This window comes from Arabidopsis thaliana, chromosome 5 (assembly GCF_000001735.4).
Source record: "Arabidopsis thaliana chromosome 5, partial sequence".
NCBI classification, from domain to species: Eukaryota; Viridiplantae; Streptophyta; class Magnoliopsida; order Brassicales; family Brassicaceae; genus Arabidopsis; species Arabidopsis thaliana.
Genome location: NC_003076.8, coordinates 6,913,664 through 6,938,405, shown reverse-complemented (window position 1 = coordinate 6,938,405; position 24,742 = coordinate 6,913,664). Strand labels below are relative to the sequence as shown.

General features: G+C 36.7%; 4 protein-coding genes, 3 long non-coding RNA genes and 1 other non-coding gene across 11 annotated transcripts; 3 read left to right on the top strand and 5 right to left on the bottom strand.

Moving 5' to 3' along the window:
- Nucleotides 1-488: 488 nt before the first annotated feature.
- Nucleotides 489-704, bottom strand: AT5G03155. Its single transcript, NR_142662.1, has one exon. It is a non-coding gene; the product is annotated as an other RNA (long non-coding RNA).
- Nucleotides 576-11,890, top strand: XIK (myosin family protein with Dil; the record flags this gene model as incomplete). 3 transcript variants are annotated; one of them, NM_001343671.1, is made up of 39 exons in its annotated part: nt 576-1,028; nt 1,863-1,991; nt 2,261-2,404; nt 2,510-2,655; nt 2,758-2,914; nt 3,081-3,139; nt 3,496-3,655; nt 3,761-3,910; nt 3,996-4,132; nt 4,217-4,363; nt 4,556-4,657; nt 4,739-4,796; nt 4,884-4,985; nt 5,077-5,114; nt 5,272-5,398; nt 5,474-5,644; nt 5,964-6,095; nt 6,220-6,329; nt 6,480-6,540; nt 6,628-6,805; nt 7,032-7,237; nt 7,363-7,482; nt 7,567-7,665; nt 7,740-7,961; nt 8,083-8,222; nt 8,425-8,542; nt 8,640-8,690; nt 8,789-8,860; nt 8,971-9,141; nt 9,260-9,415; nt 9,515-9,721; nt 9,998-10,135; nt 10,226-10,296; nt 10,391-10,490; nt 10,582-10,638; nt 10,732-10,788; nt 10,883-10,963; nt 11,043-11,125; nt 11,207-11,890. In NM_001343671.1, the coding sequence occupies 39 exons, from the start codon at nt 1,026-1,028 to the stop codon at nt 11,340-11,342; spliced, it is 4,596 nt and encodes a 1,531-aa protein (NP_001318612.1). The 3 variants fall into 3 exon arrangements, with proteins under 3 accessions (NP_001318612.1, NP_001154724.1, NP_001318611.1); NM_001161252.2 differs by lacking the exon at nt 576-1,028 and having other exon boundaries at nt 1,842-1,991; nt 11,207-11,786; NM_001343670.1 differs by lacking the exon at nt 576-1,028 and having other exon boundaries at nt 11,207-11,342.
- Nucleotides 11,891-11,959: 69 nt separating this feature from the next.
- On the bottom strand, nt 11,960-12,401 carry MIR5635a. The gene has a single exon (NR_142661.1). It is a non-coding gene; the product is annotated as a microRNA ath-MIR5635a precursor (primary transcript).
- A 103-nt stretch (nt 12,402-12,504) lies between these two features.
- Nucleotides 12,505-16,897, bottom strand: EFR (EF-TU receptor). Of its 2 annotated transcripts, NM_001343669.1 has the most exons (3): nt 16,423-16,897; nt 13,209-16,238; nt 12,505-13,121 (listed from the first exon to the last, which is right to left on the bottom strand). In NM_001343669.1, the coding sequence occupies exons 2-3, from the start codon at nt 15,907-15,909 to the stop codon at nt 12,727-12,729; spliced, it is 3,096 nt and encodes a 1,031-aa protein (NP_001318610.1). In that variant the 5' UTR covers nt 15,910-16,238; nt 16,423-16,897; the 3' UTR covers nt 12,505-12,726. The 2 variants fall into 2 exon arrangements, with proteins under 2 accessions (NP_001318610.1, NP_197548.1); NM_122055.5 differs by having other exon boundaries at nt 13,209-16,897.
- On the top strand, nt 16,793-17,172 carry AT5G03135. Its single transcript, NR_142660.1, has one exon. It is a non-coding gene; the product is annotated as an other RNA (long non-coding RNA).
- Nucleotides 17,173-18,003: 831 nt separating this feature from the next.
- AT5G03125 lies at nt 18,004-18,207 on the bottom strand. The gene has a single exon (NR_142659.1). It is a non-coding gene; the product is annotated as an other RNA (long non-coding RNA).
- Nucleotides 18,208-18,285: 78 nt separating this feature from the next.
- HDK (myosin) lies at nt 18,286-22,225 on the top strand (the record flags this gene model as incomplete). Its single annotated transcript, NM_122054.2, has 14 exons — nt 18,286-18,579; nt 18,677-18,775; nt 18,850-19,071; nt 19,197-19,324; nt 19,477-19,567; nt 19,769-19,933; nt 20,052-20,148; nt 20,750-20,846; nt 21,175-21,241; nt 21,331-21,387; nt 21,481-21,534; nt 21,621-21,701; nt 21,782-21,864; nt 21,947-22,225. 14 exons carry the CDS (start codon nt 18,286-18,288, stop codon nt 22,080-22,082), a joined length of 1,671 nt encoding a protein of 556 aa, NP_197547.1. The 3' UTR covers nt 22,083-22,225.
- A 1,325-nt stretch (nt 22,226-23,550) lies between these two features.
- Nucleotides 23,551-24,103, bottom strand: AT5G20460 (uncharacterized protein; the record flags this gene model as incomplete). Its single annotated transcript, NM_122053.1, has 2 exons — nt 23,551-23,646; nt 24,047-24,103. The coding sequence occupies 2 exons, from the start codon at nt 24,101-24,103 to the stop codon at nt 23,551-23,553; spliced, it is 153 nt and encodes a 50-aa protein (NP_197546.1).
- Between the last annotated feature and the right edge of the window lie 639 nt (nt 24,104-24,742).

The following is a 24,742-nucleotide window of genomic DNA, read 5'->3' as shown; positions in this document are numbered from 1 at the left end:
TGGAGTATAAAGGATGATAATGATAATGACATGACCAAAGCTGGTATTAGACGTCTTAACACTATCTTGCGGGTTCAATTTGATTTCCGCTAAACTAAGAAAATCATACATCATCCCAAAACCTAAAATTAATATTTGTGTCACATCAATTTTGAATATATGAGTCAAATCATTTGTAAACATTCTTCACAAGTTATATCCTATATTTTTTATAAAAGAGAATTTCAAAAACAGAAACGCTCGTAAGAATTTTAAAATATTTCCACATCTAACCAATCCACTAACGAAGACAAATTAGCCATAATTTACTAGTCTTAATTAAAACAAAAAAGGGGATAAAAGTGTAAAAATGAGCAATTCAAAGGGCAGAGACAAAAACAAAAGATGTAGTAATGTTTTTTTTATTTACGAAACAATCTTTGTTGTTGTCTGTGTGTAGACTCAAAGAGTGTTGTGGGTGGCTGACCACGAATGTGAATGTCCAACTCGATCCACCTCCCTTCTCCTCATTGGACCCCACTTGACCAATCTCAATTCTCAAGCACCAACATTTTTTTTGTTTGAAAACAATACACAAATAATAATTAAGAAAAAAAAGTGTTAGAGAGAGAAAGACACACAGCTCAAAAGAGAACATTGTTGTTGCTCGAGGAGAGAGAAAAACAAAAAAAAAAGCCATTAGAGAACGTCGTCTGCAAAGAAAGAAGAAGGCCAAGTCTAGCTTTCTTTCATTCTGCTTCTTCAACAATCAATCAGCTTTCTTGAGAGAGATTAAAAAATTCATTCAGATTCAGCTTTTTGAAAAGAATTTTGGCTCCGTTAATTCCGATCTCCCGATTTCTCCGTGTCTGCTTTGAGCTGACTTCAAGGAGAATTTTTCTCAGACACACCAACTCGAGAGAATCTGCCCGATCTGACTCGTCTTGTTGCCTGACTCGCTGAGTCAGCTTTCTGCAAAATCGGTCTCTCTTGGATGAGTTAACTGGGAAAAAGAGAGAGGATCTATTGGAAAAAAAGGAGTAGCCATGGTAAAATCATAGATATCATCATCCTCGTCGTTTTATTCAATTGCTTATTGTATTTTCTCAAATGGGTTTATGTTGGATTTAAATCAATTAAACGGATTCATTTTTAACACTTGTCCGATTTGGTGTTCGTTAGTAGAGATATCTTTGTATGAGGTTTGCGTTTTGTTTTCGATCCCTAGTTCGTCTTCCCATTAACACGAGAGATTCTCAATCCAACTATAGTAGAAAAGTTGAATTTTGTTATTTTGGGGAACATTATACAGTGTTATTGAAAGGTAAGGGTCAAGAGTTCTATAACAAGTTGAAGTTGGACCATTTCAGTTATCTTAAATTTCATTTCGTGGACTTATCATTTCCTATTAACATTTCACTTAGCGGCTCTCACCATTTTGGATTACTTCTATTATTAGTAACGAGGTTATGTAAGCTTCTATGTTAGATTACTGTCCCTTTATATATATGTTTCATCAGGAAACTTCTTCAGGTGAGACCATTTTTTTTTTATATACCTAAGTTTTATTTGATATAAAGGCTGAAGATTTAGTTTCCAGAATGAAGGAAACTGAGGGAAATGCGCAGTGTTATGCTATCTTTGTTGTGTTTCTAAGTGAGTGTTGTCTCTAGATTATAGGCAGTGTTATTGTCCTGGTTTTGCGGGAAATTTTAATCTATAACATTAGTTACTTTCGGTTTAGGTTCGTATGTCTGGTGCCATCTATTTCAACTGCTTGAACTGATGATATTTGGTATTTGAAAGAGGAACTTATGTAACAGCTTGTGTGAGGTTATTAAAATCTTTGTACCTCACGTCTTCAATATTTGTATCTTTTGTAGGTTGGCCCAGTCAATATAATAGTTGGTTCTCATGTTTGGATTGAAGATCCTGGAGCGGCATGGATTGATGGTGAAGTTGTCAAAATTAATGGCGAAGAAGTTCATGCACATACCACAAATGGGAAGACCGTAAGTTGTCTATCCTCCTCCCATGCTTTTGCATGTAAATTTCCTTTTGAGAAATAATGTCACTGGAATGAATAGGGTGTTTCTGCTTAGGGTGTCTGTTTAACTTTGAACAAAATGTCACTAGTCCTCTAACCCCTTTCCCTGTGGATACCGTGTTACTCCTCTAACATATGAGTTTTGCATGACATTGACATCCCTATTTCATAATTATATTATACAATCATTGAAACCAGATTATGTATCAATCAATCAATCAAATTTAATTTCAGGTTGTGGCCAATATCGCAAACGTATTTCCAAAGGATACAGAGGCTCCCCCTGGGGGTGTTGATGACATGACAAAGCTCTCATATTTACATGAACCAGGTGTTTTGAATAACTTGGCCATGAGATATGAGTTGAACGAAATTTATGTAAGTTGTTATTCATTTTCTGCACTGATTACTTATGAAATCACTTACTGAGTTCCTAAGCAGTAGAAAACATTCCTAAATATTTCCGTTAAAATATGTTCGCAGACATATACTGGTAACATCTTGATTGCTGTAAATCCGTTTCAAAGGTTACCACATCTCTATGATACTCATATGATGGAGCAGTACAAAGGAGCAGGCTTTGGGGAACTAAGCCCCCATGTGTTTGCCATTGCAGAAGTTGCTTACAGGTTATTAATCCCAATCAATGATCCACTAGCAGAAATTCTCGTAGTCACTCTTTATTCATACATTTCTCATGCTAGTCTATTCTCTTTTGCTTCTCTGGGTAGGGCAATGATAAATGAGGGCAAGAGCAACTCAATTCTGGTAAGTGGGGAAAGTGGTGCTGGTAAGACTGAGACAACAAAGATGCTTATGCGCTACCTTGCTTACCTTGGTGGTCGATCCGGCGTTGAAGGAAGGACAGTGGAACAGCAAGTTCTGGAGGTGAGGCTTCAAAAAAATATGTTTCTTTTATCTTGGCTTTGAAGCTTGTCATGGAGAAGAGTCTAAGCCTTTACACAGATACTTTTAGTTACTGCATTGATATGTTTATAGAGAGGCTTGTAATGCTAGCCTGATTCACTATTTTGGTTTTATTGATGGTATACAGTCAAATCCAGTTCTTGAAGCTTTTGGCAACGCTAAAACTCTCAGGAATAACAACTCCAGGTACGTATGCGTATGTTCACTTAGAGGTTTTCCTTTGGATCTTTCTCTTGAAAAGTTGTCATTAGTTGCACAGTCAAAGTTGTTTTTGGCTCAAAGCTTCCTCAGTCACCACTTGTCACAATTTTGTTTTCTAACTATATAACAAACCCCAAGGCATCAACTGCACTGATGGTACATAAGAAAAATTAATCACATATAAACTATGCTAATCTCTTGGCCTTTTTTATCGGTAAAGTTAGAGAGTAATCAACTCAATAGTAATACTTTTGTACGTGATTGATTATTGTACTATAGAGTTATTTTAAGCTTCAAGGCAGATATCCTCATTGTAACTTTTATTTTCAATCAAAATGCAGTCGATTTGGAAAGTTTGTCGAGCTTCAGTTTGACAACTGTGGGAGAATATCTGGAGCAGCTGTGCGAACATATTTGTTGGAAAGGTCTCGAGTGTGTCAAATATCAGATCCTGAAAGAAATTACCACTGCTTTTACCTTTTATGTGCTGCCCCACCTGAGGTATTGGTGCTACACAATGATGCCAATATACCTTATTGTTAGGCGTTCTGCTTTAAATCACATGATTAAGTGGTTGTGGATTTCATTTATTTTCCCAATCTGTAGGAAAGAGAAAAGTTCAAGTTGGGAGATCCTAAGTTATTCCACTACCTAAATCAATCGAAGTGCTATAAACTGGATGGAGTGGATGACACCGAGGAGTATCTTGCTACCCGACGAGCTATGGATATTGTTGGCATCAGTGAAGAGGAACAGGTCAGTCTTCCATTTACTCCTTTTCCAACAAGAAATGATTTCTCTGGTAGAGCATCTTATTGACCATTCTGATAATTGCTATCAGGATGCAATATTTAGAGTTGTTGCTGCAATCCTTCATCTAGGTAATGTCAATTTTGCAAAAGGAAAAGAGATTGACTCCTCAGTTTTGAAGGATGAGAAATCAAGATATCATCTTGATGTATGTGCTGAACTTCTTAGGTATGTGCAACTTACTTGTTTAATCTCGATTTCTATTTTGTTTCCTTTTTACATCTTTGATCGTGGACTCACTTCTTTCAAAAGGTGTGATGCAAAGAAAATGGAAGATGCATTGATAAAACGTGTAATGGTGACACCAGAAGAGGTTATTACAAGAACACTTGATCCTGATTCAGCCACGGGTAGCAGGGATGCGTTAGCAAAAACTATCTATTCACGCTTGTTTGATTGGTATAAAAAAACTTTCTCTCTATAGACTTTCCAGTTCTTATGTTTTATTTGTTTTCTGGTTTCACTTAGTTCACTCTTCTATAGAGGGCATGTTTCACTTTGAAATGTGTTCAATTACTTTATGGAAATATTTCAGTTCATCTGCCACTTGAAGTTTTGCAACTTTTTAAAACCCGTATAATTTGTTTTCAGGCTTGTTGACAAAATTAACAATTCCATCGGGCAAGATCCGAATTCTAAGACAATTATTGGTGTTCTTGATATCTATGGGTTTGAAAGCTTTAAGATCAACAGGTAAAGTTTATGGCTTACAGAATGATTTCTTCTTCTGTAATATTGTTAAAGGTCTACTGATTTCTATGTATTTTTTCTCAGCTTTGAGCAGTTTTGCATCAATTTTACCAATGAAAAGCTGCAACAACATTTCAACCAGGTCCGTTGTGTTCTTACACACTGCTATCTTTCGAATATATATTCCTCTCCCTACTTCGCTTTGACATACAACTTTTTTTTTTAACAGCACGTCTTCAAAATGGAACAAGAAGATTATACTAAAGAAGAGATCAACTGGAGTTACATAGAATTTGTTGATAACAAGGATGTCTTGGAGCTCATTGAGAAGGTGTCCTACTGTCTTGCTATCTAATTTTTGTGGAAGATTGTAACTTTTTCATCTCTTGACACATATGTGTGTATATGAATTGCTCTTTCAGAAACCTGGAGGAGTCATTGCACTTCTAGATGAGGCATGGTAGGCTGCTAGACTCTTTAGAGGAAACTGTTTCAGTTTATGCTTAAAGTTATTCTACGATTCTGATGAAAATGCTGACTTTTAAATAACCTGGAATAAGTACTCCAAGGTTTCAAAGTAGGCTTTTGCTTGAAATGGATATTCGATTCTTTTGCAGTATGTTTCCGAAGTCGACACATGAAACATTTGCTCAGAAGCTGTATCAAACGTTCAAAAACTATAAGCGGTTCACCAAACCAAAGCTATCTCGGACCAGCTTTGCAATATCGCATTATGCTGGAGAGGTATAACATCTTTCACATGCTTATGATAAGTTTAGATATGTTCCTGTTAACATTCTCTCTTTTCTGCTGAAACAGGTAACATATCAGGCTGACTTGTTCCTTGATAAGAATAAAGATTACGTGGTGGCAGAACATCAGGATCTTTTGATTGCTTCCAGTGATACTTTTGTAGCTGGTCTATTTCCTCGCCTACCAGAAGAAACATCAAGTAAAACCAAATTTTCTTCCATCGGGTCACGCTTTAAGGTATGCTTTTTTTTCTTCCTTAGACTGCTATGCTATTATTCTCCTTTACAATGAATATTTAAGGAACTAGGATTTTCCTCTTAGACAGATAATGATGGATAGTCTGTATACAGTGGCCTCATCTCTAACATTTGGGTCATGAGTGTGCATGATAAAGCAGCCATATCACTGATTCAGAATTTCAGACATCATTAACTTGTTTCTTTAATTCACATTGACTTTGTAATTATTATTTTTATTCTATGGCTTTCAAGTTTTCACCCTTTATGTTAGCGAGTTTATCTGTATCTAACAAGAAATTCTCAATGTCAAATTTCAGCTTCAACTTCAATCTTTGATGGAGACACTGAGTTCAACAGAACCTCACTATATCAGATGTGTGAAGCCAAATAATGTACTTAAGCCTGCTATCTTCGAGAATGTGAACGTAATTCAACAATTACGGTGTGGTGTAAGTACAATTGGAACCTTCCGTATAATTTTTGTCTGTTCAGTGGTATTATAATTGAGGCTCTTCAACCTAAATGTTTGGTTATGAAACTTACAAGCTTACTATTTGTCTTTCTTTTGTTAAGGGTGTTCTGGAAGCTATTAGAATCAGCTGTGCAGGTTATCCTACAAAGCGGACGTTTTATGAGTTTCTCAATCGTTTTGGTGTACTTGCTCCAGAAGTTCTGGAAGGAAAGTAAGTCCCAATTGATATCAACTGTTTTTTCGCTCGTAGTTATGTATAATCCAAAAATGGCCTTGGTTTTGAAAAGACAACTGATCTATTTTGTTTCTTGCAGTTTTTTTTTTCTTTGAAACAAGCTAATGGTTTCTATTTTCTTTGCAGTTATGATGACAAAGTTGCATGCAAAATGCTTCTGGATAAGATAGGCTTAAAGGGTTATGAAGTAAGCCATTTGTAATTGCATTATGTAATGGTTCCTTTGATGTTTTAGGAACTATTTCTAATTTATCCAACATGCTGCCATTTCCAGTTAGGGAAAACAAAAGTATTCCTTAGGGCTGGGCAGATGGCTGAGTTGGATGCAAGAAGAGCTGAGGTTCTCGGAAATGCAGCTAGGAGAATTCAAAGGCAAAGCCGTACTTTTATTGCGTGCAAAGAATTCCGTGCTCTACGAGGAGCTGCTATCGTGTTACAGTCTAACTGCCGAGGTATCTTGTTCCGTAATTTATTGCAAAATTTTGATCTTCTCTTATGTTGCTATTGTTGTAGTTGTCCAGCATATTGGATTCAGAATTTTCTTGCTTCTGTGTGTAAACATGAAATTAGTGGCTTGTTATGGTCCGTTGTTTCATATTTCCATGCAGATGTGAAATATATTAGTGGATTGTATTATTTTTGGAGTTGAGCTTCTCAAACGTTTTTGTTGCATGCAAGGCAAATTGGCATGCAACCTTTATGAGGAAATGCGACGCCAGGCAGCAGCGGTGAAGATTCAGAAGATTTTCAGAAGACATATTGCCAGAGAATCTTATTTAAGAATTAGACATTCAACAATAACAGTTCAAACAGCGCTAAGGGGAATGGTTGCTCGCAATGAGTTCAGGTTTAGAAAGCAAATGAAGGCTGCTACTATTATCCAGGTAATTTCTTAGAAACCTCTTTGGGTCAATTTTTGTACCCAACTGAGAAAATAAGAAAATGTCAATGTGCATAATTTATTCTTTACATCAGCAATCTGATGGTTCTTCCTTTTTTTTAATTTTAGGCTCGTCTTCGAAGTCATCTCACACATTCTTACTACAAGCAACTCCAGAAAGCTGCCCTTTCTACACAATGTGGCTGGAGGAGCAGGGTTGCACGAAAAGAATTGAGGACACTTAAGATGGTTCGGTCTTTTTTTGGTTTTAAAAAACTAGTCCACTAAACATGAAACGTATCAGATTCTTACCTTTACAATTAACTGAATCAGGCCGCACGAGACACAGGAGCCCTTAGAGAGGCGAAAGACAAACTTGAAAAGCGTGTTGAGGAATTAACATGGCGTTTACAACTAGAAAAGCGACAGAGAGTAAGTTCATTTCCATACACTGGCATGATTTCAAGCTTTTTTTACACAGTCATTGATAATCCCTGCTAATATAGACCGAGCTGGAAGAAGCAAAAACCCAAGAATACGCAAAACAACAGGAGGCTTTAGAGACAATGCGGTTGCAAGTTGAAGAAGCAAACGCTGCTGTAATTAGAGAGCGGGAGGCTGCAAGGAAAGCTATTGAAGAAGCACCTCCAGTCATTAAGGAGACTCCCGTATTGGTTGAGGATACTGAAAAAATCAATTCATTAACATCAGAGGTGGAAGCTCTAAAGGTATGTGTTTTCACGTATTAGACCATCCTTTATGTATACTAACAAAGTTAGTAGATATATGTTCATTAGTCTCTTAATAACGTGAAGTGGATTGGTTGGTTTAATACATCTTTTATTACAGGCTTCGCTTCAGGCTGAACGACAAGCCGCAGAAAATTTGAGAAAAGCTTTCTCTGAGGCAGAAGCTAGAAATTCCGAGCTGGCGACAGAGCTTGAAAATGCTACAAGAAAAGCAGATCAGCTTCATGAATCAGTACAAAGGTTCGTAAAATATATTGATGTACAATCAACAGAAAAAGGCCATATTGAATTTGTCATGCTTCTTTAACTTAGCCATGTACTTTTGATACTACTGCTAAGAAACTTTTACTAATCGTTGTTATATTTGATGCTTGATTGAATAAGTTATCACTGTGATTCTTCTGTTCCGGACTTTTACATGTTGATTTTGCTTCTTGTTCAGACTAGAAGAGAAGCTTTCGAATTCAGAGTCAGAGATTCAAGTACTCCGTCAACAGGCACTTGCTATTTCGCCAACCAGCAGAACTATGGCCACACGATCAAAAACAATGCTTTTACCGGTGCCTACAACCTGCACTGTTTCTCCTCATTGTGGTTTATAAAATTTCAAGATGGCCTGTTTGTTAATGTAGTTTTTTTTTTTTTTTCAATGTTCAGAGAACTCCAGAGAATGGAAATTATCTTAATGGAGGAACAAAGACTACACCGGTAAGGGGAAGTGCATTTTCTGATTAAATTGCACGTTCAAAAGGAGACTTGGATACTTTGTTGTTTCTTCAATTGCTTATCGTCTAAAAATTTCACAGGACATGACTCTTGCTGTACGGGAACCAGAGTCTGAGGAGAAACCACAGAAACATCTGAATGAAAAGCAACAGGTATCATATATATGAATTTATGGTACTAATTGTAATGATGGGACCCCATTTCTTGCATTATTTCACTCTGCTTTTCTCTTAACACATGTTATAAACTTCGTGTCATGCAGGAAAACCAGGATTTACTAGTCAAGTGTATTTCACAAAATCTTGGATACAATGGAGACAAGCCTGTTGCTGCATGTGTCATATACAAATGTCTTCTTCACTGGAGATCATTTGAAGTGGAAAGAACTAGCGTCTTTGACCGTATCATTCAAACAATAGCTACAGCCATTGAAGTAAGTTGATTCTTTCTTGCTTCATTGTTCAGAAGCATTTATGTACTATTTCAATGTTCTAAAGCCCAGAAGGGGATATGTTTCTGAATATTAATTGGAAATTTTGTCTTTCATCCAGGTGCCAGATAACAATGAGGTTTTGGCGTATTGGTTATCTAATTCGGCCACCTTATTATTGCTTCTGCAACGCACACTCAAAGCAACTGGAGCAGCTAGTTTAACACCGCAGAGGCGAAGAACAACATCAGCATCCCTTTTTGGAAGGATGTCACAAGTAAGAAGCTGTAAAAATCAGATCATTTTTCTGACTTTTTTATCTGCCTCGCATGTCAGCATCAATTCATCGTGTGTACCTCTTTAACAATCTCAATAGGGATTAAGGGGATCTCCTCAAAGTGCTGGACTCTCTTTTCTGAATAGACAAGGGCTCACCAAGCTTGACGACTTGAGGCAAGTTGAAGCAAAGTACCCCGCACTACTTTTCAAGCAGCAGCTTACTGCATTCCTCGAGAAGATATATGGAATGATCAGAGATAACCTAAAGAAAGAGATCTCTCCTCTTCTTGGCTTATGTATACAGGTAATTTTTTTGTTGCTTGGTGTTCATAGAAGTTTCTGGGAAGAGAGGTAATAATTAGACGGCTTAAAAGTTAATAACCAGAATGTTCAGGATAAACATTTCTTAGCTAACGCCTCCAAAACATCCAGGAATATTCTTTCTTTTATTGCTTCTGAGAAGGGAATTCGTGTAGTTCTTTGTTGTTTCTCTTTTGTGGAAGTTGATATGCTGAAACTTTTTAGTTTTAGTTTCGTTAATTTTTTCGATTTTGTTTAAGGGAATGTTTACATGCTATAGGCACCAAGGACATCAAGGGCAAGTTTGGTGAAAGGAAGAGCACAAGCAAATGCTGTTGCTCAACAAGCTCTGATTGCACATTGGCAAAGTATCAGAAAAAGCCTAAACAGTTACTTGAATTTAATGAAAGCAAACAATGTGAGTCTGAAGTTCCATTAAGAATGAACAAAAGTAAAAATTTAACTTCTTTTGGCAATGATGTTTACAATCTATGTCTACATGATACAGGCTCCACCCTTCTTAGTCCGCAAAGTATTCACACAAATATTCTCCTTCATCAACGTTCAGCTTTTCAACAGGCATGTTTCAGTTGGACTCAATCTTTTTTTTCTTCTTATGTCCAAGCACTTTTTTCTTGGCTGACAGAAAGATTCCTGACATTCACTTGTGCAGTCTTCTTCTACGTCGTGAGTGTTGCTCATTCAGCAATGGGGAGTACGTTAAAGCTGGTTTGGCTGAATTAGAGCAGTGGTGTATAGAGGCTACCGATGAAGTAAGCCGAGATTTTGTCACGCTTTACCTCTAAATCATTTGAATATTTTTTTTATCTTTTGAAATGGAATTGTTGTTTCATTTTCGTACAGTATGCTGGCTCAGCTTGGGATGAGTTGAGGCATATCAGGCAGGCTGTTGGCTTCTTGGTAAAATTCTTAGTCGATACTATGCCACTCCTTTTATGCACTCCCGTTACATTGTACTTACGTGAACGTTGCTTGTTTTGACTCTTTGTTCAGGTTATTCATCAAAAGCCAAAAAAGACCTTAGACGAAATTACAAGAGAACTCTGTCCGGTATTTAGTCTATTCTACTCAGTTAAAGCTGTGTTTAGCTCGTGTTAAATTATTTTGCCATGAGATGATAATTGAAGTTGCTTTTCTGGTTCAGGTGCTAAGTATACAACAGCTATACAGAATCAGCACAATGTACTGGGATGACAAATATGGCACCCATAGTGTTTCTTCAGATGTATGTTTCGCTTGTAAATAACTAAGCGTTCTTCTTTTGTGTAGATATGGTACTAATTGTGTTCTTTCCAAAAACATAGGTTATTGCAAACATGAGGGTTATGATGACAGAGGACTCGAACAATGCCGTAAGCAGCTCCTTCCTTTTGGACGATGACTCGAGGTAACCTGATTATGATATGTTGTCAATCTCTTTGTACCATTCTTATTTCTTAACTAACCTGAGAAATCAATCAAAACGCAGCATTCCATTCACGGTGGAGGATATATCAAAGTCCATGCAACAAGTGGATGTAAATGACATTGAACCTCCTCAACTAATCCGTGAAAACTCGGGTTTCGGATTCTTGCTCACACGTAAAGAAGGCAGTACATCGTAACTGCCCTCGGAGAACTCGGTATGGTCCATCAAATACGATTGCATCTACCGCATATACATAAATACATCGTGTGAGCCGCTGCATTCCTATGGGCATTTTGTGTATATTATCTTCTTTTCGGTTTCCATTCTTTCTTCTTCTTTGTTTTGGGGTTCAGTCTCCGGCCTTTGTATTTGTGGAGAGGCCGAGTTTATTTCATTCTTTGCATCCCTGTGTAGTTATGGAAACTCACAGGGGTTATTTGTTTGCCATTTTGGTTTTGTCATAGAATGGCTTTAGGTGTGTTTGATGCTGTCCTGCCCAGAGAGGGGAGGAGAGTATTGTTTTAGTCAATTACTTATTTGTTGGTTTGGGCGAGTTCTTATACTCGTTTTGGGAAATTGTAATGAATGAACTAGAATTTGTTTTCACTATTTATATAGGTTGCACATCTTATATTTTTCATGTGTTTCTTAAAGAGACTTTTTTGTTGTTGTATTGAATGTTTCTAGAAGTAGTCCAGAATACAATAACAGAGCAATGTCCAATCGCAGAACTGAAACGAAACAATAAGTGTTATCTGTAAAAGAAGAATGAGCAGTCACATTATGGATGTTAATTGGGAAAAATGTTATTTAATACCTGAACTTTCAAAAAATGGCCAAATTAACCGTGAACTTTTGAAATGGTCGTTTTATACCTCAACAAAAAGTTGACTTCTAATTTAACCTATAATTTATCGTTGACTTCTAATTTGACCTATAATTTGTCGTTGACCCGGCCAAATATACTCACCGTTAACACTCCTTAACAGCGTTCCTAACAGCCGTTACAAAACATGGCCTAACAGCCGTTATTGTTGGTTTAAGGACAAAAACAGTTGTTAGTTACGCTGTTAGGAGAGCTGTTAAGAAGTGTTAATGGTGAGTCGATTTGGCCGGGTCAACGATAACTTATAGGTTAAATTAGAAGTCAACTTTTTGTTGAGGTATAAAACGATCATTTCAAAAATTCACGGTTAATTTGGCCACTTTTTGAAAGTTCAGGTATAAAATAACATTTTTCTCGGTGTTAATTAATGTGATTTGTCTTCTAATGAGTGAATTTTGTTAAGTAAGTTTTGCTACTAGTGAACATTTTCAAACAAGGTTTCTCCAATCTTTATGGACACAGAGAACTTTAACGTGTATCAAAAGTGAAATGAAAAAGGATATTCAACGACCATATATATGTGATCATAATCATTTTCACCCACAACAAAAAAAAAAAGGCTACAGCAGAGATAGATTTTAATTTATTCTCTTATTATAACTAGTAGTCTCTCCTCCTCCCAACATTTGTTCTGTTTCGATGATGCACACGCAAATACACTTTTACTGTGTCCCCATAAGTAGTTGAGAAGGGTCTACATAGTATGCATGTCCGTATTTAACATCCATTCCTGAGGAGAACTTTGCGGAGCATCTCGAGGACTCTCTGTAATAGTCGTCTTGGAACTGAAGAACTTAGATCTTATTGAGATTAATTCTCGTACTGCTTCATCCGTTCTCATCCTATCCCTCGGATATTCTTCAGAACACTTTATCCCCACCTGCAAAACCAGTCTCAACCCCTCATCAATGGCGTTGCTGCCTCCACTGCTCGTGCAACCCGATAATATAGACTTTGTGTAGCTGTGGAGGTTATAATCGCCTGCAAATGATTCATCTGTTGGTTTCTTTCCACTAAACATCTCCAAAAGTAGAATTCCGAAGCTGTACACATCTCCTTGTATTGATGGTTGGCCTCCCATTCCATACTCTGCACATATTTCAAAGAAACAACACACAATGAGGTTGGATAACTCTTTTGTTAAACAATACTTTTTGCATATAGATGTTTATTAACCTGGCGCGGCATAGCCAATGGTGCCTCTGACACCAGCAGAACTAAACTGGTTTAGAAAGGATTCTCGATCGTATTTATAGAGGAGCTGAGCCAAACCAAAGTCACTAACATGAGCAGTCAGATCATCGTCTAGAAGAATGTTGCTTGGCTTAATATCACAGTGAGCTACAGGGTCATGACAATGAACGTGCAGATACTCCAAAGCTGAAGCCACATCTATTGCTATGTTGAGTTTCTCTGCGGGTGTTAAAGATCTCGAGTGATCGTTTACCCTTTCCAGATCTTCTAGCTGCAGCCACATATCCAGACTTCCTTTTGGCATGAACTCATAGACCAGAGCTCTGAAATCATTTCCCTCGGAATCAAGGCTTGAACAAACCGTTATCAGTTTTACAAGGTTACGATGTCGTATACCCTTGAAGGTTTCACATTCCGCCATAAAGCTTTTCGTCGCTCCATGCTTTAGGAGGTTCAAAACTTTAACCGCGACGAGTTTATTCTCAGGGCCAAGCAATCCTTTAAACACATTACCGAAATTGCCTGAACCAATCAAATTGGTTGAAGAGAAGCGACTTGTTGCACTATGAAGCTCTTCATAACTTACCTTCTCATGGAACATCCCCAAAGTAGTAGAATCAGATGGGTTACCATCACTGGCATTGTTTTTCTTTTTCCTCTTCATGAACCAACACAGAGAAGCCACAATTATGATTAACAAAAGCGAAGCTATACCTATACAAATACCACTGACAACTTTCTTTCTAACTGACAGAGGCTTTCTCTTCCTTGGAGATGCCTGTACAATGCATGGCTTTAGTTGCATTTCTCGGACGCCTCCGCAAATATTTGTGTTACCAAAAACAGAAACTGCTGTAGCATTTCGAAACACTCCTGTTGTTGGCACCCTTCCCTCAAACTTGTTCATAGAAAGATTCAGATTTCGCAGCGAAGGAAGACTGGCCAGATATCGAGGTATCCGGCCAGAGAGATTGTTGTTGGAGAAGTCAACATTCTTTAGGCTTACCAACCGGCTTATATCTGGAATGGCTCCGTCAAACGAATTTCCTTGCATAAAGAGAAATTCCATCGAAAGACAACCCCCTATAGCTTGTGGCATCTTTCCTGATAATTTGTTGTACGAAGCACCTAGTCCAACAAGAAGTTCTAACTTTCCAACTTCTTCTGGAAAATGGCCTGTCAAGAAATTGTTTGACAAATCTATGTAAGCGAGGGATGGAATTTGCAGTATTTCCTGAGGTATAGTCCCATTCAACCTATTTGTATCCATCCACAGGTCTAGCAAGTATCGACAACGTCCAAGACTCTGAGGGATTCTTCCGTGGAAACTATTGCTATTCAAATGGAGCTTCTGCAACCGAGTCATGTTGCCAAAATAAGATGGTATTTCCCCCGATATTGCATTTGAATACAGATCCACAACCTGCAAGTTCAAAAGCTTCCCGAAAGAGACGGGAAGTTCTCCACTCAACATATTTGTTTCTAAGCTGAGTTCTTGCAGGCTTACAAGATTCCCGATGTCATGAGGAATGGTTCCAGAGATAAGATTTTGTCCAAGGAACAGACTAGTCAATGTAGTGGACAGATTGGCTATAGAAGCAGGAAGCTCACCTCCAAGTCTATTGTAACCAACATCTAAGTACTCTAATTGAGTGCAGTTCGCCACAGCCCCAATAAATTCAAGACCACTGGACGAGTTATTTCCAAGAGAGTTATTACGAATCCCTAACCACCACAGATTACGTAACTTTCCAAAGCTCAAAGGGATACTACCAGACAGGTAATTAGATGAGATATCAAACCTTTCAAGGCTTGAGATATTGGCAAGTGTTTTGGGAATAGCTCCAGTGAACTGATTTGTTCCCAAAAGAAGTCTTCTTAGATTTGGTAGAAGATAACCAAAATCAGCCCTAAGATTACCCGAAAAGCTATTGTCAGCTAGAGATAGAGACTCAAGAGAGGAGATGTTGTACAATGCAGGAGGAAAACCACCTGAAAAACTATTCAGTGCTATTTGGAAAAACACCATTTGAGTCAATCTAGCTACTTCGTCTGGAATCTCACCTCTCATCTGGTTATATGCAAAGTCAAGCTTCTGAAGTGACGTCAAGTTTCCTAAAGATGCAGGAAAATTTCCAGTAAGGTTGTTTTTGCTAAGATCCAGAATGGCAAGCTTAGAAAGTGAACCTAGTTCTGAAGGAACACCATGTCCAAGATGGTTTGACGATAAATCAACGGTCGACAGTCTAGAGCAGTTAGAAAGACTAGACGGAATCCTTCCTTCGAGAAGATTATAGCTCATGTTCAAGTACTGAAGCCTAAATAGCCTTCCCACCTTTTGAGGGATGGTACTTCCAAAAGAGTTGTCTGCAAGATTAAGTAATCTAAGAAAGGAGAGATTACCAATGGAGGGTGAGATCACACCGGTTAACTTGAATCCTCCAAGGTTCAAACTTATAACTCTTTCTCTCCTGCGGCCACATGTGACTCCAATCCAATTACAAAATGGGGAGGAGTGATTCCATGAAGCCAAGACCTCTCTCTTGTTGTTTTCAGAAACTTGAGACTTGAACTCAAGCAAAGCTTGCATATCAGTCTCATTAGAAAACCTGGCTTGAGCAAAGATGCAAACTTGAAGAAGCAACGTGAGAGCATTGAAAACAAGTGAAAAGGACAGCTTCATGTCGATTATAAAAAGATAAAAGAAAGGTTCTTCTGCTTCAACATTAAAATGAAAGGAAGTTTAAGGTAAACAAGAAGCAAAATCCAAACTGTGATCCCCATTACAGTCGTGGGGCAATTAAATGCGGTCCAAAATCATTGCAAATGGTCACAAACAAACAAATTGTGTACTGCGTAGACTTTTGAAATATCTTTCGTTTTTTTTTCAACAGTCAAAACACATAAACGTGTGTGTGTAAACAGAGTTAAGGCAAAGTGCTACCCAAAACAGAACACATTGGTCGACATACACCAAACGTCTTGTCTAGTCATTTTGGTTTCAATCTTCTTCTGAAACTTGTATTGACAACCATCCATCAGAAAGTTTGAATTTATCAAAGTTAATTCAAAGACATTGATAGAAATTCTTGTTTATAAATTCTGAAACAAATTACATGTACCAAAAAAAATGCAATCTTTACTTGTTGATAAACTACTAAAGGGTCTTAAATAAAAATAAAAAGAGGATTTTTACTTTACGATTTTTTGCGAAGGTTTCGATCAATTGCAGTGTCGTAAAAAGCGCCCGATAATTTGAGGAAGCCCATCGATTCTTGCAAAATCAGCACAGATTGGATCTTCCGGCGAATCCCCTGCGCCATAATCAGAATAATTGGGAAGTGTTGTCACTGTGACGGTAGAAATGTGTGGTGTTTATGATCTATTAAACGGCAAAAGTAGTTCGTCGACGAAGGAGAAAAACAATAGACTGCATGTAGTTTTGTTATGTGACCTTATAATTTGAAGACACAAGCCACGATTATAAGTGACAAGCCCATGTATTGTTGGAAACGTATCCATGGATGAAGTTCAGATAGATTTGCTTCTGCAAAAGTTAGTTATTTGATGGGCCTTTCTTGGGCTTTTGTAAATCTAAAGTTAGGGCTTTTGTTTAAGCCTTTGTATGATATAGTCAATCTTAATAAAATCCCATCTTTGAATAAACAAAAACCCATGCATTGTTCAATTCTAATGGCTTCTCAAAATAAAAATTGTGATTATATTCTATGTTTACATGATGCAGGTTCCACCATTCTTAGTCAGAAAAGTATTCACACAAATATTTGCCTTCATCAATCTTCATCTTCTCAACAGGCATGCTCACTAGTAATTACTTATTTTAGTATCTCTCAATCCAATTTTGACGTAAAGATTTCTCTGTAATAAACTTGTGCAGTTTTCTTCAATGTCGTGAATCTTGCACACCAAGAAATGGGGACCACGTTAAAGCAGGTCAGGCTGAACTAAAAAAAATGGTGTGTAGAAGCTACCGATGAAGTAAGCCACAAGTTCTCGTCACACGCCTTTGCCTATTCGACATTTTCACCCGAAAAAATGACCTTACGGTTTAAATCTCTTACAGTATGCTGGCTTAGCTTGGGATAAGTTGGACCATATCAGGCAGGCTGTTGCTTTTCTGGTATGATTCTTAGTTGATGCTATGCCAATCTTTTTATGTTCCCAATACTTATAAGCTTACATTGTTTTGGCTCTCTGTTCAGGTCATTCGTGAAAAGCAGAAATGACCTTAGAAAAACTAACAAGAGAACTCTGTCCGGTATTTACTCAGTCAAATCCGTCCCTTAGATCATTATGTTTTCCATGAGGTGAACATTGAACACCTACAGCTTTGGAAATGAATTTTAGAGTCTCTTTTCATCATTAGTCCACTTAGTTTTTTGTTTGAGTACTACAGTTCCTTAACTTTCCACTCTTTTTTTGGATCTTCCCAACTTGACTTAACTCTGTCCAAGCATCCTCATTGTTTTCCATCAATTGTTTAACCCACAAACCAATTGATGTTCAAAAGTATGTAATTTTACAAATAAACTGATATTAGAAAGTAACTATGAGAATAATCATCGGTTCAACAAAAGTATTTGATTTGTTCACCAATGAGTGGAATGAAGGTTAAATCTTTACGGTTCACTACGGATCAAAGACAGATCAGAGATTTTTGGAAATGTTAATTAATTGTATAATCATCAACTTGCGGATATATTTTTCCTACTGACCTAAGGTCAATGATTTCATTCACTTAAAGAGAAATAATCAACGGTTTCGCTTGAGACAGTGACCAATTAGATAAAGACTTTGTAAGTTTAGAGGCCAAGTGGGAAATTCTCTATTGAAATAGATTAATTAAGTAATGCACTTAAAAATAATTAATATACACTAATAACGAAACTGTATAAGAAAAAGAATCTCTCAAGTCGCAACCGTTAAGAAAATGAACTCCATCGAACGTGAGGGAGAGTTTATATAAAAGTTGTATCCTTGAGAGAAACCTTGTTTGTCTTTTCTGCTTTTACATGCTCAATTACTTAATCGTCTAGATATGCATCAGGACATGGTTCTACTTGTACGGGAACCAAAACCTGAATTTCGGTTGTGCCTTTATATCGTGTTTGACTTTATTCAAATCTTAATTTTTTTCTTTTGTTTGATGTTTATACAGACTTGGCTTCATTCTGAACAAGAAGCAGCAAAAGACTTGAGAAAAGCTTTATCAGAGGCAGAGGCTAGAAATTTGGAGCTGGCAACAGAGCTTGAAACTGTTACCAGAAAATTAGATCAGCTTCAGGAATCGGTACAAAGGTTCAATGAATATTTGAATATGTCACTTAAGATGGTTCAGTCTTTTTTTGGTTTAGTAAAACTGTTCTGCTAAATTTTCACAACTTCATAAGACGAATCAGGTTTCTTACCTTTACAACTAACTGAATCAGGCCGCACGAGACACAGGAGCCCTTAGAGAGGCGAAAGACAAACTTGAAAAGCGTGTTGAGGAATTAACATTGCGTTTACAACTAGAAACGCGACAGAGAGTAAGTTCATTTCCATACACTGGCATGATATCAAACTTTGTTTACACGGTCATTGATAATCCCTGGTAATGTAGACCGACCTGGAAGAAGCAAAAACACAAGAATATGCAAAACAACAGGAGGCTTTACAAGCAATGTGGTTGCAAGTTGAAGAAGCAAACGCTGTTGTGGTCAGAGAGAGGGAGGCTGCAAGGAAAGCTATTGAAGAAGCACCTCCAGTCATTAAGGAGATTCCGGTATTGGTTGAGGATACTGAAAAAATCAATTCATTAACATCAGAGGTGGAGGCTCTAAAGGTATGTGTGTTTTCACGTATTGGATCATCCGTAATGTTTTCACTAACAAAGTTTGTAAATATATGTAGATGAGTCCCTTAATAACGTGAAGCGGATTGGTTGGTTTAAATCATATTTTATTACAGGCTGAACGACAAGCCGCAGAACATTTGGAAAAAGCTTTCTCTGAGACAGAAGCTAGAAATTCAGAGTTGGCGACAGAGCTTGAAAATGCTACAAGAAAAGCAGATCAGCTTCATGAATCAGTACAAAGGTTCGTAAAATAAATTCTTTTGCTTACAACTTTTGATACTACTTCCTAGAGACTTTTACTAATCATTGTTATATTTGTTGGTTGATTAAATAAGTAATCACTGTATTTCTTCTGTTCCGGACTTTTACATGTCGATTTTGCTTCTTGTTCAGACTCGAAGAGAAGCTTTCGAATTCAGAGTCAGAGATTCAAGTACTCCGTCAACAGGCACTTGCTATTTCTGGAGAAACAAAGACTACACCGGTAAGGGGAAGTGCATTTTCTGGTTAAATTGCACGTTCAAAAGGAGACTTGGATACTTTTTTGTTTCTTCAATTGCTTATCGTCTATAAATGTCACAGGACATGACTCTTTCTGTAGGAGAACCAGAGTCTGAGGAGAAACCACAGAAATATTGCACTCTGCTTTGCTCTTAACACATGTTATAAACTTCGTGTCATGCAGGAAGATATACTAGTCAAGTGTATTTCACAAAATCTTGGATACAATGGGGACATGCCTGTTGCTGCATGTGTCATATACAAATGTCTCCTTCACTGGAGATCATTTGAATTGGAAAGAACTAGCGTCTTTGACCGTATCATTGAAACAATAGGTTCAGCCGTTGAAGTGAGTTGATTCTTTCGTGCTTCATTGTTCAGAAGCGTTTATGTACTATTTCAATGTTCTAAAGCCCAGAAGGGGATATGTTTCTGAATATTAATTGGAAATGTTGTCTTTCATCCAGGTGCTAGAAGACAATGAGGTTTTGGCGTATTGGTTATCTAATTTAGCCTCTTTATCATTGTTTCTGGAACAAATAATCAACGCAGCTAGATCAGCTAGTTTGAAACCGGAGAGGCGAAGACAAACATCATCCATATTGCGAAGACAAACATCATCCATATTTCTAGGGACCCTGCTACAAGTAAGAACCTGCAAATCAGTTCGTTTCTCAAACCTTTTTTTTTTTTATCTACCTGGGCATGTCAGCATCAATTCATCGTGTGTGCCTCTTTAACAATCTTAATAGGAATATAGGGAATCTCTTCAAAGTGTTCGACTCTCTATGCAAGTAAAGCACCCTGCACTACTTTTCAGGCAGCAGTTAAATGCATACCTCAAGAAGATATATACAATGATAAGAGATAACCTAAAGAAAGAGATCTCTCCTCTCCTTAGCTTATGTATACAGGTAATCTTTATGTTGCTTTGTGTTCATACAAGTTCTAAGGAAGAGAGGTAATAACTCGACTGCTTGAAAGTTAATAACCGAATTTTCTGGATAAACATTTCCTAGTCAAGGCCTCCAAAACATCCAGGAATATTATTTCTTTTAATGCTACTGAGAAGGGAATGCATGTAGTTCTTTGTTGTTTCTCTTTTGTAAAAGTAATTATGCTGAAACTTTTTAGCTTTGGTTTTGTTAATGTTTACATGCTACAGGCACCAATGACATCAACGGAAAGTTTGGTGAAAGGAAGAGCACACGCAAATGCTGCTCTGATTGCACATTGGGAAAGTATCAGGAAAAGCCTAAACAGTTACTTGAATTTAATGAAAACAAACAATGTGAGTCTGAAGTTCCATTAGAAATGAACAATAGTAAAAATTAAACTTCTTTTGGCAAATGATGATTAATACAATATATGTTAACATGATACAGGCTCCACCCTTCATAGTCGGCCAATTATTCACACAAATCTTCTCCTTCATCAACTTGCAACTCTTCCACAGGCATGTTTCACTTCGAATCTCTCTTTTGTTTCCTTTTTTTTTCCTGTCAAACCACTTTTTCCTTGGTTGACAGAAAGAATTATGTCATTAAACTTGTGCAGTGTTCTTCTACGTGGTGAGTGTTGCTCATTCAGCAATGGGGAGTACGTTAAAGCTGGTTTGGCTGAATTAGAGCAGTGGTGTATAGAGGCTACGGATGAAGTAAGCCGAGATTTCGTCACGCTTTGCCTCTAGATCGCTTGAATATTTTTTTATCTTTTGAATTGGAATTGTTGTTTCATTTCGTAAAGTATGCTGGCTCAGCTTGGGATGAGTTAAGGCATATCAGGCAGGCTGTTGGCTTCCTGGTAAAACTCTTAGTCGATGCTATGCCACTCCGTTTATGCACTGCCGTTAAATTGTGCTTATGTGACTTTTGCTTGTTTTGACTCTTTGTTTAGGTTACTTATCAAAAGCCAAAAATGAGCTTAGCCGTAATTACAAGTTTCTTTCCGGTATTTAGTCTCGTCTACTCTGTTAAAGCTGTCTTTAGCTCGTGTATTTTAATGAGATTATAGTTGAAGTTGCTTTTCTGGGTCAGGTGTTAAGTATACAGCAGCTATACAGAATCAGCACAAATTACTGGGATGAGAAATATGGCACTCATAGTGTTTCTTCAGATGTATGTTTCACTTTTAAAATAACTAGGCTTCCTTCTTTTGTCTAGATATGGTACTAATTGTGTTCTTTCCGAAACCATAGGTTATTGCAAACATGAGGGTTATGATGACAGAGGACTCGAACAATGCCGTAAGCAGCTCCTTCCTTTTGGACGAGGACGATAGGTAACCTGATAATATTTTTTAGGCAATCTGTTTCTATCCTTCTCATTTCTCAACTAATGCGAGGGAATCAATCAAAACGCAGCATTCCATTCACGGTGGGGGATATAACAGAGTCAATGGAACAAGTGAATGTAAACGACATTGAACTTCCTCAGCTGATCCGCGAAAACTCAAGTTTCAGCTTCTTACTCACTCGTAAAGAAGCTAGTCCATCATAAACTGGCATTGGTGTGTTTGACGATGTAGTCCTGCATTGAGAATGTATTCAATCTTTTTTTTGGGATGGATTTTAATTTAGTTATTTATATATTTTGCTGGTTTGAGTGTTGTTGCAATAAACGACTCATAACTTATATTTAAGAGGAGCCAATTCTGCTTTATCAATCAACATGGCATTCCTCCATATCCCATCCAAATTCTTTAGGTTATGAACGACGAAAGATTTTTAATTGATTTTTAGTTTTTCGTTGATAAAAGTTTTATAATAATAAATAAAAAGGAAACCTTATTTCCTAAAAATAAAAGCTTTCCACAAAAAGCTGAAAATCATGGTCTCTACTTTCTACTTTATGTTTAGAGAAACCATTAAAAAAATACTAGTTTCCCTAAATGTTTTTAAGAAACTAATTTCTTAAAAAATATCGAAAGGTGAAAAAAATATATTTACAAATAATCAAAAACCAAAAAACTAGACACGGGACACGGCTGGAGTTTTTGAAGTAATTTTTGGATTTTGATTTTGCAAAATCCAAATAATTACCCGTTCATGATTCTACAAAAAGTAGATTTCCTAAAAAATAGGAAAACCAGATTTTATGAGCTTTTAACTATTTCATCATAGAATTTAAAAACCAAGTTTTGTGGTTTTTTTAAAGAGAATATTACACTTTTACACACTTTTTTAAAACTATTTCCGTGTTTAGGCACTTTCAAAAGATTAGGCACTTTTTTTATGTTATTTTACTAAAATACCCTCTTAACTAAAATATTCTCTTAACCCACGTTTTCTCTTTTTCTCTCTCTCTCTCTTCATCTCTCTCTTTCTCTCTCTCTCTCTCTTCATCTCTCTCTCTCTCTCTTCACCTCTCTCTCTCTCTTCATCTTTGTAAAAAATGAGAAGAAACTTCTTCTTCTTCAACAATGGCGGCTTGATTTGATTTTTGCTCTCTCTCATGTGTCAAACTCGTTTCATCTACGTAGCATCGAGATTTCAGTTAATCGAATCTCCTGTTATCATGGACATGTTATATAAAATGGATATAGATCAGTAAAAAGGTTTCCGAATGGATATATTGAAATGGATTCGTTATTATGGACACCAAAAAATTGTTTGTTGATTTTTTTTTCAGTTTGCAGAGACCTCCACCTTCAAAACCTTATGGACATGGAACTTTGGTTTCTTTACAAAACACGGTTAATCGAATCTCCTATTATTATTGACATGGTATATAGAATGGATACGGATCAGTAGAAAGGTTTCTGAATGGATATATTTAAATGGACTTGTTATTATGGATACCAAAAATTTATTTGTAGCAAATCAACCGCATATAGCTTGTTTTTAGGATGTTAGACATGCTTCTCCAATTCTTCATCTTTTACTCTTAACATGTAAGACCAAAAGATTTACAAATCTCACCATATCAATCCATAATATACAATCCATGATGCGTCATCCATAATATGTCATCCATGATTCATCATCCATAATGTGCCATCCATAATTTGCCATCCATAATGGACATCACCAATAACAAACGCCGTAAGAGCTACAAACACATCCTTAGCCACCAATGAAGATTTACCAAACACAAATAATTCCAATGAACAAGATTTCAACAAGAACACAAATTCTTTTTAAGAAAACACAAATAACCCTAGTTATACAGAATTACTCGCCAAATCAATGAGAACACAAATGCCTTGTAATAAATCACAAATAACCCTAATCATCTAGAATTAGTCGCCAAATCTTACTTAAATTAGATCCATCTTGATATCTCTTCTAATCTATGTTGTATGCTTAGTTGTTTCCTATTGGTTCCCAACTTGATTAAAAACGAAATCACCAAACATAGCCAAAGAATTCGCCAGAACTCCATGACACTCTTCCGTAGCCAAAGAATCGTTCATCATAAACAAACAATCAAATTTTTTTAATCCATGGAAAGAAATCACAAACCTGTCCAACACAAGGAGATCCTCCTTCGTCTAGAGTAACCATAGGAAAAACCTCCATTTACTACTATTATCATGTTCATGAGGAAAGTTGTGTGGATTAAAGAACTTCACAGAGAATAATCGATTAATTCCATGAGAAACGATTTTCAACATCTCTCTGCTTCGTTTTTAAACTACTATGGATATATGAAAAAACGATCTTCAGGAAGGAGAAACGGAGAAACAATTGTTTTTTTAGAGAGAGAGATTTAGTTCTAGAGACGAAGAGAAATACCTTTTTCTAATCAGATATATAACATCAAAAAATTAATCCATTTATTGTCTTTAATCTCATAGATCTTAATTTTTATTTTTCAATCTAATGGTCTATATTAATAACTACGTATCTAAATTCTTTTATTTTTTTAATTGTTTGGTTAAGATATATATTTAATTATTGTTTTCGATTGTTTAGTTAAGGGGTATAAAAGTCAAGTTTTCCTTCAAAAAGAAGGAAAAGTGCTTCTAACTTGGAAAGTGCCTATATTGTCTAAACTTACGTTTAAAGTGTCTTATATTGGAACATTAAACTTACGTAACATTTATTTTTTAATTTACTATTATTATTTAATTATGCTATTTTTACCATTTACCAATTCATCCAAACATAAAATCTTATTAGCCTATCCAAAAAAAACGTAAAACCCTATTCCATAGA